The sequence below is a fragment of the Nycticebus coucang genome, chromosome 2, assembly GCF_027406575.1.
Source record: "Nycticebus coucang isolate mNycCou1 chromosome 2, mNycCou1.pri, whole genome shotgun sequence".
Taxonomy (NCBI): Eukaryota; Metazoa; Chordata; class Mammalia; order Primates; family Lorisidae; genus Nycticebus; species Nycticebus coucang.
The window spans coordinates 16,754,433-16,767,767 of NC_069781.1; the positions used below are offsets into that span (position 1 = coordinate 16,754,433).

The 13,335-nt window shown below is 38.8% G+C and overlaps 1 protein-coding gene and 1 pseudogene across 2 annotated transcripts in view; both read left to right on the forward strand.

The window, feature by feature from the left end:
- C5 (complement C5) overlaps positions 1–13,335 on the forward strand; it is a 100,618-nt gene that overhangs the window by 20,883 nt on the left and 66,400 nt on the right. Inside the window, exons 6-10 of the mRNA XM_053564110.1 lie at positions 3,114–3,196; positions 4,684–4,774; positions 8,751–8,865; positions 10,490–10,616; positions 12,307–12,422. Coding sequence (XP_053420085.1) covers positions 3,114–3,196; positions 4,684–4,774; positions 8,751–8,865; positions 10,490–10,616; positions 12,307–12,422 — 532 coding nt within the window. The remainder of the gene's footprint in view (positions 1–3,113; positions 3,197–4,683; positions 4,775–8,750; positions 8,866–10,489; positions 10,617–12,306; positions 12,423–13,335) is intronic.
- Positions 6,179–7,992, forward strand: LOC128566986 (STE20-related kinase adapter protein beta-like; annotated as a pseudogene). The gene has a single exon (XR_008374679.1). The product of XR_008374679.1 is annotated as an STE20-related kinase adapter protein beta-like (transcript).

Genomic DNA, 13,335 nt, shown 5'->3' on the forward strand with positions numbered 1-13,335 from the left:
GGGTGAGAGAGTTTAAGAGGTCTCTGGGAACTGGATCATAGGGGTCTGGTGACTACTCTGATGTGGCTTGCTCCAGTGCTGCGTGGAATCAGGAGAAGCCACCCAGCCAATAAATCAGTCTGGGAAGGTTGCTGCCTCCTTCCCCACCTTGCACCACTTCACACCCAGTCACTGATAGCCCTGCAGTTGGCTGACCCAGTTGCCTGTAGTAAATTGGTACTCTAGGAGTTTGTACCTGCCTGAATCACAAGGAAGTCTGCCAGGCCGCTCTGCTCTGCCTCTCTCCAGCAGGAGGAGGTGAGGCCTGACAACCTCGGGTGCTAGATGAAGGTTGAGGGGTTTTCACTGAGGTCCAGTCTCGCCCCTGATTAATGTCACTGACAGAACAGAACAGAACAACTCTGCATTTCCCCTGCAGAAGAGAAGCTGAATTGAGTTCCAAATCAGCTTGTCTTTGCTCATGTATTGTCTATAGGCTGAAGATCCCCTGAGGGCCAGGTGCGTCTTAGGTTTAGTAAAGCGGACCTCTGGGTCAGCCCCGCCCTGGGAGTTTCCCTGGTTTGCAAGTTGGAGTTGCCTCAGGCAAACTCAGAGTCTCTGGTTGCCCAGGGAGACAGGGGGTGTGGCTTCAGAATATTCTGTAGTGAGCCGTATTGCTAGCAAAAGAGGGCTGCTGCCTTATGGCTCAGGCAACCATTGCTCCATTGCTCCAGTGCAGCTCCCCTCCGGCCAACCGTCCTCTCTCCGCTCCCGTATCCCAGAGACTGCACCGACCGGCTGTAGCCCAGCACTGTCTACACCCCTTGAGCAATTGCCCAAGAGTCTGGACCCCTGGGGGACAGGCCTCCAGACCTTGGAGTGAGAGCAGAGGGGAGCGCGGGGAGTGCTGGAAGCCTGGGGTTGCGGGCAGAGAACACACACAGCTCTACACAGTTTTATGCCTGGCCGTATTGTCACCAAAAGATGGCTGTCGCACTGTGCCTCAGGGAACTGCCACTCCGGTGCAGTCCCCTCTCCGCCGACCGACCGGGACTGGCCTCCAGACCTCAGTGTGAGCGAAGGGGTGCGCTGGGAGCTCAGAATTCCAGGTAGAGACTATATACAGTTTATACAGTTTTATGCCTGGCAGGAGGACGCCGTGGCACCCTAGTAGGGGAGGTAGGTCCAGTTTTTAGAGGGTCTCTCCCGTGGAGTGGAGTGGGAGGACCTTTGAACTCTGCCCGGTTGTTTGTGGGACACTCTGAGCCGTTCTCATGGGGGAGGGGACTCCCATCTGCTTGGTGATGGATTTTGTACCTTTTGTTTGTATCCTTGTGGTCGCAGCTCGCCTCAGCGGGGTTGACGTGCGTTCTACAACCTTCTCTCTTAGTGCAGCTCAAATCCACCAGGTTACTTGCTGAATTTTTGTCCTTTAACTCTCATTCTGAACGGGAGCCTCTGTGGAAAGCTGGCTTCAGTCAGCCATCTTGTCCCTCCCCCAACACATCCTTATTATGTACAAGTCACAATAGGAGTGAAAGATGCAAAATAGAAATGAAGAATCCATAGTCCCTGCTTCAAGGAATTTACAATACAGCAGGATGAATAACCAAGGGTACCTATCAATATCTACAATATAACTTTAAGGCAAAATCTTTCTATGATCATTCTTTTGCCATCTAGAAGAGAATTTGCAGTTAATTCACTGTACTGAAAATATTCTAAAAAATCTGGATTGAAATTGGGTAATTTAAATAATTTGGAATTTTTTTTTTTTTTTTTTTTGAGACAGAGTTGCCCTCAGTGACCCTGGGGTTGAGTGCTGTGGCATCATAGCTCACAGCAACCTCAAACTCTTGGGCTCAAGTGATCTTCTTGCCTCAGCCTCCCTAATAGCTGGGGCTACAGGCATCCAATACAACTCCTGGTTTGTATTTGGAGATGGGGTCTCGCTCTTGCTCAGGCTGGTTTTGAACTCCTGAGCTCAAGCAATCCACCTGTCTTGGCCTCCAAAATTGGTAGCATTACAGGTGTGAGCCAACGTGCCTGGTCTAATTTGGAAAATTTTAAAACTATGTACTTTCTTGAAAATATTGCATGCTTTATAATGCAGAATTGAACGTATTAATTATTGCCATTATCATTTTCCAACTTCATCCTGTACCACCTGCCCCATGGTGGATTATGACAGCCACAAGAGTCTATTATAACCAGTATTTTCCTACCTCAGTACCTTTACACACATAGTCCCCTCTGTCTCAAATGGGCTTCACCTTGTTCTTCATAAGGCTGACTTCTTTTCATTTTTAGGACACAGAGTAAATGGCACCTTTACAAAAAGGCTCCTTCTGGATGCACAGGCTAATCTTGTCTTTCACTCTCTGTCCTCTATTTCAGCATCTTATTTATTTTCTTCACAACATTTATTTCAATGTTATAATTATTCATTTGCTTTCATATTATTTTCCCATTTCACAAATGAAGTTACATAATTTGCCTAAATCAAACCAGCTAGCGATTAAAAAATTAAGATTTTGAACCCCCAGGACTATTAACTCTGCGACGACAGGTGCTCTTCTATCCTGGTCATTTTTTATCTCCGGTGCTTAATCCAGCGCTCAGTGTGGATTTTTGAATGAAGATTATTAATTAAACCCAGATCACTCTCCTCTTTAGACACATTTTGCTTTGAACCACAATATTATTTATAATGAGGTGTGAATTTTATCACCTGGATAGGCTTGACCTGTATTCTAAGTTTCTAGAGACATTATTGTAGATTTTATACCATATTGTGGCTTTTAGTATTGTGTGAGCATAATTAAGATTCAGGATTAAGTAAATTTCTAGTATCATAAGCTTTTTGAATCAAAACAATGACTATATTAATAACATACCAGGACAAGATGACACAATATATAACAAATTAATTACTTGACAATTTTTATTACCATAAAAATGCTCAGTTAACTTTGTTTATTGCTTAAAAATATGTCCCAAATAAAATGTACTACTTAGGTTGTATACATCTTTGTATAGTCTTCCCTCTATAAATGAGGAATTTCTTAGCCTTCTTCTTGGTGAATTAAAAATAACTGGTGACGTTGGTAATTGTCAATGTTTTGCTTCCACAGATACGGTGTGTGGACAATTCGAGCTAAATATAAAGAGGACTTTTCAACAACTGGAACCACATATTTTGAAATTAAAGAATATGGTAATTTCTGACAATTAAATTTTACCTACAAAAAGTGTTTTGCAATAATTCTTTTATTGATTTACTTAATGCAAAATCATTCTCAGATGAAGATGAGGCAGCCTGCTTGTATGGTTAGAAGTGCTGGTTGGGGCTTGAGGGGAGTGGTGGTTGTTAGAATGCCCAGGTTCTAGCTTCATCCTTGCTAACCTTGACTGAGAAGACAAACCTCTCTGGTCTCTGTTCCTTACCATAGAGCTGGAAGAGATCTAGTGTAGCTGAAGACCTTGACTAGTTAAGATCCTTTCTAGAATTATAATTATTATTAAGAGAAACTTAAACAGAGATAAGTAGAACGCTGTAATATTAATAAATGATTCACTAAGTTTTTTTTTTTTTTTTTTTTTGATTCACTAAAGTTTTACAACCAGTGACAGAACAAAGGCAACAACTCGTTGCCTTATCCCTAGTCTAACACTATTTTCCTTCTGGTTCAAAAATACCTAACATGTTAATTTGAAAATTTTAAGGTATTCTTATTTGAAATGGACTAATAATTAACATAAAAAGTGGCTAAATCTTCCCATTTCTTGTAGTGGTTTCCAGAGTATCTGTGTGGTCTGTTATCAAATTTAACTTCCTTCCACTTGAAACCATTTCCACCCCCTCAGGAAACTCATAATGGTATGGAAAATAATAAATAGATAAATTTTAACAATTAACTAGGAAAACAGTGAGAAAACAAACTTGTTACAATGAATCTCAACCTAAAGATTGCAGGCCCTCTCTAACATATAATCCTAATTGATATCCATGCCTCTGAGTGTCTTTTGCTACTTTCTGTATGTATGTAGAATATATTCATCTCCTTATTCATTCTCATAAATTCATCACTAGCCTCCCTTTTGGACTACTGAGAAAGCCTTCTAACTGGCATCTCTGCTTCCAAGCTATCTTGCTTTGTATCAGCTTCAATAATCTTGAAATGCAAATCTCATCATTTTATTTCATGTTGAAAAGTTGGGAGGGCTACTTGTGAGGCTGGGACAGAAGGATTTCTTGAGTCCAGGAGTTCAAGGGGTACACTGAGCTATAATCATGCCACTAGACTCCAGCTTGAGTGGTAATAGAGTAAGGCCGTGTCTCTAAAAATAATAATAATAGTAAAGGAAATAAAAGTTGGGAGCTAGACAAAGATAAATAGATAATGGTCTCTGTTTCCAAAGATCCCGTTCTCTAGAGGAGAAATTGCTCTATTGCCTATAATAAATGCTATAATCAAAACACAAACAAAGTATTATGGCATGTTGAGGATGGATTGAACTCTGATTGGTGGAACTAGAAGGTTCCCCATAGATACTGTTGTTAATGAGGATGACAATGATAATGATAAGGTGGATCTTGTGTTGATGTCACAGCTTGTCTATCTAGACCACAAAGTATAGTTGTTTAGTAGGCTTTAAAGGCTAATTCAAATGGTAATATTGTCTGTTCACTTTTCCTTCCAGTCTTGCCACATTTCACTGTCTCAATAGAACCAGAAAGCAATTTCATTAGTTATAAGAACTATAAGAATTTTGAAATTACTATAAAAGCAAGGTAAGAAAGTTACTTTGTTTTTCATATTAATGAACTAAATTAAGTGCCAACTCTGGGTGGTGACAGATAGTTGCTGAAAGTGGGATCTGTGATTTCCTAGCAGAATGTGCCATGACATTGACACTGACTGATTGAACAGACATCTTGCCAATAGTTTATTTGTTTAATCTGATTTTAGCTGATACCCATTTTAGCTTTGTTGGTTATTCATCAGCAAAAAAAAAAAAAGAAAGAAAGAAAAGAAAAGAAACTTCTAAAGATTTAAGCTCAGTGTGTATGTTTAAAAGTTGGTATGACTTAGGATACTGGGATTGAGACATGAAGCCTTTACTTGTCATTTTTTTATGATGTAATCAGCCAGCTAATGCTGCATAACTAATTCAAAATCCAATGCATTAGAGCCACAGGCATTTAAGAGTCTGCTGGGCAGTTCTGGTGATCCAGGCCAGGTTGTCAGCTGGCCTCACCCACTTACCTGCAGTCAGTTGATGGGTCAGCTGGGAGCTGGCTGGTCTAGGAAGGTCCTGTTCATGGGTCTGGCAGTGGCCGGGGCTGAGAGTGTGACTGGACCATGTATATCTCTCATTAGCTTGTGGGCCAGCCTGCAGCAGTAACAATGCTCAAAGAGAGACAGAATGAAAGCATGAAAGTCCTTTAGAGGCCTAGGCCTGGTACAGACACACCATCACTTTCACCATGTTCTTTTGTCCAAAGCAAGTTACAAGGCCAGCCCACAGGAAATAGGGGCGTGGCCAGCCCTCCCACGCCCTATGCACCCAACTGCAAAGACTGTGGATGTGTAGGGAGGTAGAGAATTGAGGTTAGTTTTGCACACAACCTATCATAAAATCTTAGACAATTTAAAAATGGTAATATAATGTAGTTCTTAATAGCCAACTTATAATAAGTACATGTGCTGGGCACTTTTCTAAGCTCTAAGCATATCTTAGCACATTTAATCTTTATAACAACTCTGTGAGATAGATACTGTGAATATCTCCATGTTGCAAGTGAAAAAAACCAAGGTATATAAATGTTAAAAAATTTGCTCAAGATCACACGCCTGTCTGGTTCCAAAGTCTATGCTTCAAATGCTTTCGTATACTGCCTCTTTTATTAACATTTATTCTGAAAATAGAGTACCTTTTATGCTCGTCTACACTAAATGACAAACTTATTAGTGACAGATTTATTAGACTAAGGGTTAAATTAAGTTTGACACTTAGACTAAACCAGCATAAAATGTTCACTTGAGAGAAAATCACAGAAATCAACTTTTTGTAATGGAGACAATTTGTTCAAACCATTAATAAAAAAAGTTGACTCTTGGGCATGTAGCCGGGTCCTGGAGCAGAATTCCAAGCCGACTGTCCCAGTCTTGGCCATGCTGCTGGGAGTGGGGTCTCCCGGCTCTGGTGCCCACCCAGGTCCCACACTGCTGGCACCCTGAAGAGAGTCACTGGCCGTAGTCGCCGCTGGGGAAGGTATTTCTGCATCTTGAAGATAAAACAAAAATCTTCTTTGGAATAGATGGATTTTTGTCACTTTCTGCGAATTAAAGCGATTCGATGTCTCTTTTGGATTGTTTCTGTACTTCAAGAACACGAGTTGAATCACTCAGACCTGAAAAACAGTCTGAAAGCAGTATCCATCCATACTTGGTCAACGAACCAGCCCTTTCCCGGTTGCCTCTATCCACTAGAGCACATGAAGTGATATGTTCCACCAATGTTTCTCACTAAGAGCTCCAAGTGGAAATAGGAAGAGGACTTGACAACTTGACTTCTGTCCATCTTGTGCGACATACTCCTACAGGAATGCTGGTAACTATAAAAATTACAAATCTGGAAAACTACAATGAAGAATACCTAAAAGCTTGACAGAAAGCGGTGATTCTATCCCACTTTTTCCAGCATCCCAATATTACAACTTACTGGACAGTTTTCACTGTTGGCAGCTGGCTTTGGGTTATTTCTCCATTTGTGGTCTATGGTTCAGCATGTCAACTCTTGGGGACCTACTTTCCTGAAAGAATGAATGAAAGTTTAATAAGAAATATTCTCTTTGAAGCAGTGAGAGGGCTGAACCATCTGCATCAGAATGGCTGTATTCACAGGAGTTTTAAAGCCAGCCATATCCTCATTTCTGGTGATGGTCTGATGACTCTCAGGCCTTTCCCATCTGCATAGTTTGATTAAGCATGGACAGAGGTATAGGGCTATGTATGATTTCCTACAGTTCAGCACGTCAGTGCAGCTGTGGCTGAGTCCAGAACTACTGAGACAGGATTTACATGGATGTAATGTGAAGTCAGATATTTACAGTGTTGGATTATAGCATGTGAATTAGCCAGTGGGAAAGTACCTTTCCAGGACATGGATAGTACTCAGATGCTGTCACAGAAACTGAAAAGTCTCCTTATAGCCCATTGGATATCAGTATTTTCCCTCAGTCAGAATCTAGAATGAAAAGTTCCCGATCAGGTGGAGACTCCGGGATTGGAGAAAGTGTACTTGTCTCCAGTGGAACTCACACAGTGAACAGTGACCAGTTACATACACCATCCTCAAAAACCTTTTCTCCTGCCTTGTTTAGCTTGGTACAGCTCTGTTTGCAACAAGATCCTGAGAAGAGGCCATCAGCAAGCCGTTTATTGTCTCATGTTTTCTTCAAACAGATGAAAGAAGAAAGCCAGGATTCGATATTTTCACTGTTGCCTCCTGCTTATAACAAGCCATCAATATCACTGCCTCCCATATTACCTTGGACTGAACCAGAATGTGATTTTCCTGATAAAAAAGACTCAAACTGGGAATTCTAGGGCTGCCAGATCATTTTATGTCCTATATACTTGACACTTCTCCTTGCTGCTTTATCTTCTGTATTGCTGGGTACAAATACCAGAATTATACTCGAAAATACAGTTGATGCACTGGAGAATTATCATTTAAAACCACTTTGTAAACAGAAATGAGTTAATAGTCCCTCTGTCTAGCTCAGAGTGCTATACGAACTCCAAGGAAACATTGAAATTATTTATCCAGCCACAGTTAGCTTCATGGGTTCTTGAATTTTTTCCCTAAGGTGTGACTAACGCCTCTCTTGATCTCTCTCTCAATATAATTTTTGAGCCAGTTGATATTTTTGGCATTTTTCTATTCTCTTGGGGGTGAGACCTCAGAGGATGGCACTTCCAAGTACATCTCTTTCTTCCAGAACCTCTAACCTTTTTGATGAGCTGTTGTTAAACAACCAGGTTAGTTTAGCCTGGCACCAGACTCTTTTCTGGTAGAAAGGAAAATGTTTATCTTTTCCCTTTCTCTTTTGTTAACACTTAGCAATAACATCAAACTGAGCCTCACTCATGTTAAATGATTCACTTGAAATATATAGAGAAGTTGTAATTTACTTTTTTTTAAAAGGGGGCTAAATTAGCACTTTTCTACCTATATAAATTATGGACCCTAAATTCATGCACCCTGTGGGAGCTCAATAAAGATTTATTGAATTTAAAAAAAAAGTTGACTCTTGCTATATAGTATTATTTACTATGTATCATAGAACATTTATTTTACCTTAGTTCTAAACTAAAAGGAAATAAACAGTTTCAATTTTGAAAAAAGAATTCATCTCATATAACAGTGACATTAGATATGCACCTTTTAAGACAAAAACAAAACAGGCAGTAGCTCCCTACTTATATCAAAATCATCAAGGAAGTAGTAATATGGCCTGTAGGAAAGGGCCCTGGAGTTTTTTGAACTCCCACCATCAATTTATTTTCATCTAGCACATAGCAATAAAAATCCATACTCTAGCTTTATCATTGTGGCTTTATGAGGATGAAATATAACAGTGCAAGAAATAAATTTTAAAGTGTACCAGGTACTTTAACTAAAATCAAATTGTTACATTTTATCTGAATCTTATTATTGTAACCATGTTACCAAAAGGACTTTATGCTATTGTTTGACAGGTATTTTTATAATAAAGAAGTCACTGAGGCTGACGTTTATATCGCTTTTGGAATAAAAGAAGACTTACAAGATGATCAGAAAGAAATGATGGGAAAAGCAATGCGAAACACAATGGTGAGATGTTCAGACACATTCACTCATACCTACAGATGCATCCTGGTATGAGAGATGGAAAGCTCCTTCAAAATCATCTAGTCTGATCCCTTAATGTGTGTAGATGTAGAAGTTGAAATTTAAAATCCTCCCTTGGCTTCCCGTTGCCTTTTAGGATGAAGTCCACTTTCCTTGGCATCAGCCTCCCTAGCCAGCTCATCTCGTGTCATTTCCTCCCTCCCATCCTGCCCTCCCACTACCAATCACTCCATTTTCTCAAACTTAAAATAGTCTCTCTGGGCCTCTGGGTCTTTGCCATGTTGTTCCTTCCGTTTGGGGATGCTCCCTTCTTTTGTCCCCTCGCACTTCTTCCTTGTCTAGCTAATTCCTTCTTATTCTTAAAGTTTCAACATTGGCACTTTTTGTCTGAGAAGCCTCCCCCAACACCTCTAAACTAAGTTAGCTGCCCATATTATTACTTCATTAGGCCCCGAGTCTCTTTTATTAGAGAATTTTTCACGTTTTTTGAAGGAGTTCTCAACCAGGGATTATTTTCACTCCCAAGAGACCATTGGACAATATAAGGAACACTGTCACAAATGGGGAAGATGGTGCTACTGGCGTTTAGTTGGTAGAGCCCAGGGAGGCTGCTAAAGTTCTACAATGCACAAACAGACCTCTACAACAAAAATGATTCTGTCCAAAATGTCAGTAATGCCGAGGTTGAGAAAGCCTTCTTTATGGCAATGGTTTATTTGTTCGTCTATCATTTTTGACATTAAACTCTTTGTGGGTCTGAGTCATTCCCATTATATGCCAAGAGACAGTATGATTTCTTATAAAGAGCAGGTGCAAGAAATTGGTGAAGTTATTTGTCCCTGGTTAAGAGCTGGTGGTTACTGGAATGAGATTAGACCCTGGTTCCCATCCACTTACTCAGTGTTCTTTATATTACACCACAGATGTTATGGGTTCTTGTCCTTTTTGCTCACTATTGCATATTCATGTAGTTTGCGTCATTGATTATTTAGCTTGATGCTTTTTCAAAAGCCAGTCTTGTTATTCAAGACACAAGTTAAATGCATTTTTAAAATGCAAGAGTTTATCCTAAACTCTCAGATTTAAAGCTAAATAAGACAAAAATGACTCACCTCAAGACAGTTAATTTTAGAAGAAAAAATAAAGCAAATTTTATTTTACCATTGTGTCAATAATTAAATAATGTGAATTGGCCCTATATTCCTTTATCTATTAATTTAAAATTAGCATATAAATTTGTAAGCAAAAAACAGCATACTAAGTATCAAATATTTAACAAAAATTGCAAGTAGAAGTAAACTGAGAGGTCTAGGAAGGTGGATCATGACTCAGAGATTAGAAGAAGACAACTTTGGCAGCTGGTACTAAAAAGACCTGTTGGACTGTGAGAGGTTCAAGACTCTCCCACATGTCTAATTCTATATAAAAATTTTTTCAAAATAACATTCTGTGCTTAATTGTGGACTCATCCAGACAGTTTGCTAGTGATGCTAAATTGCTCCTCTGACACTCTCTTTCAATTCAGGGATTAGTCAGACCAGATTTTGTTCATTTTTATTGTTATTGAGTTCTCTGAAATAACTCTTCCCTTTTTTCCTTTTAAAAGTTGATAAATGGAGTTGCTCAAGTCACATTTGATTCTGAAACAGCAGTTAAAGAACTATCCTATGACAGTCTAGAAGATTTAAACAACAAGTACCTTTATATTGCTGTGACAGTCATAGAATCTACAGGTAAATTTTGTGTGTGTGGGTTCTTTAATTTTCTTCTGGGAAATATTTAGATAGAATATTAAAGGTATAAATAATTTCTATAGTTCTTTCATATTTTATTTACTTTCATAGTTAAATTTTACTTTTTAACATTACTATATTTACATCATAAAAGGCAGTAGACTTCTGCCTCTCTGTAGTCATTGGACAAGCCATTGTGTCCCTATTCATTCAACCACAATAATGGGATAATACCTCCCGATTTCATATCCAAAGTGGCTGTGCAGGCTGTCTAGCTTGAATATCTGGCACCCCAGAGTTCTCACCTGGTGAAAATGAAAACCAAAATGTGATTACACATATAAAAATATTTGATAAAGTATTATGCAAATGAAAGATATTACTATTATCATTGTTCTGGTCTCCTGTCTACAATGATGGAATTGAATTAAATGTTTCATAGAATTTGAAGTTTTTAGCTTTATTTTAATGTTGTCTTTTATTGTTTCCTAGAATTTATTTCAAATAAATTAAGTTTAAACAGTATTTATGAGATCTTCAAAGAGTATTGCTAAACACACAAGCTTACAAACATGAGTGCTGTATATATAATCTCTGCACTTGAGTAGCTTTCAAACTAGTATCAGGTGTATGACAGGTCAACAAAGATGTTATGAATTAGTTACAAGAACTAATTTTATATGTCCTCTAAGCAAAGTATTTAATGCTATTGACTATCAGAATTAGACAAGCTTCTAGATGATTATCGAACAACCAAGAACGGTGTGCAGAAGGTGATCAGTCTTGAAGGACAAGTATAGTTTTGAGGCGGGTGACAGACAGGGTAAAGCAGGGCCGCCTCCATAGAGAGGAGAGAACAGGAAGGGTAGTCAGTGAAGCTTTATCCTTGAGGATAGCAGATTATCCTTTTTGGCTAAAGTATGGGGCATTAGAGATGTAATTTGGGGGAAGGAATTTGGAGCTTCATATATTATTCTTAATAGTTTAACTTAATTTTTAGCTCGAGGGTAACACTGTTAGGCTCTTTCCAGGAGACCAGTGATTTTCAACCAGTGTGCCATAAACATTTTTTAAAGATAATTAATTAAATTATTTTTGAAAGAAGTTCAAAGGACAGTAAGTATATTCTTTTTTTGATCAACATAATTCAAGTGTGTGGTGAAAGTCTAACGATAGGTTCAAGTGTGCCATGAGATAAAAAAGGTTGAAAACCCCTGCAGTACACCCTCAGTGAATTCTTTACATTAGACTCTTTTTCTGATTCTTCTATGTTTTTCTCCAGGACCCTGCACTCTGAAACTCCTGTAAGGCTCAGTCTCTGGCCTGCCCTTTCCCTCTCTCCTCACTCCCTTGAACATATCCATATGAAACTTGAGCCACTGGTGACAAGCAGTCTCCCTTCCATCCATTTCTCCTCAGTCCAGTCCTATAGTTCCTCTTCCACAAGGGCCTCTTTACTTGTAAGTCTTATACATAACTTTGGGGACACCTGAAATCTAAGCTCTTCTGCAGTGGCCCCCTGAACCGGGAGCCACGTTCTACTTACTATTGCTAAATGAATGAATGAATGAATGCAAGAGTGGAGTGAGTGAATGAATCAGCCTGTGGAGCCATCTAGAGAGAGAATAGATATCTGTACACATCATTATACTCCTAAAAAATGTCAGCATGACACTTATCATTTCCTCAGGTGGATTTTCTGAAGAGGCAGAAGTACCTGGCATCAAGTATGTGCTGTCTCCCTACAAACTGAATTTGATTGCTACTCCTCTTTTCCTGAAGCCTGGGATTCCATATTCCATCAAGGTAGTGAGGGGAGGGAATCCTGCTGAATATGATTATCTTTTCCTATTTGTGGAAAACATGTGAATGAAAAACAGGAGAAAGATACTGGAGAGGCAAGTCCCAGAAGAAGCTCTTTCCAAAATCCCTGCCCCTCCTGTAGAGATGGGAAACTGCAGGCCAGCTGCAGCCTTCGGAGTGAGTTCAACAGTTAAGGGCCTCAACAAGCATTGCATAGATTATATACAAAAAAACCCCAGAAGTCTATAGTTAAAGAATGACTAATATCTAAAATTATTTGGTGAGTTCTAAAAATCCTTAAGGTGGAGATATCATTTCTTAAAAACAGACCCCTTTCTTTCACCATTTTATTATTTCCCGTGTGTTCCCGCGTACGTATTTCTTTCACTTTGCCTTTGTGCTGTCTTTGTGCAGGACTCTGTCTGCTCTCTCTTCTCCCTCTATCGCTCTCTCTCCTTTTCATTTTTGGCTCTTTCTGTTCCTGACTCTTTTTTTCTATCTTTATTGCCTCTTCTTTCTTCTTTCATTTTCTCTCCTCTACTTTTCCTTTTATAAATGCTGATAGTATAGAGTTCGATGTTTGATTATATTTTAAATTGATTATTCTATTACAGATTTTATTATAAAAATATATTTTTAAATGGAAATTTTATTTCTTGTCCTTACTTTAGAAAGCTAAAAGAGAATGTTTTATATATCATTTTCCTGTTATATTAAAAAAACAAGTATATTTGAAATGTATTATATATGTCGGTCACTGGCTTTTAAGAGAAACAGATTTACCAAGTCCAAAGCAAGCTTTGTACATGCTCACAGCTTCTTATATACATATACAACATATGCTATATTATCATATAATAATATAACATCTAGTAATGTATAATATATAATAAAATTCATAGGAAATATGATATAT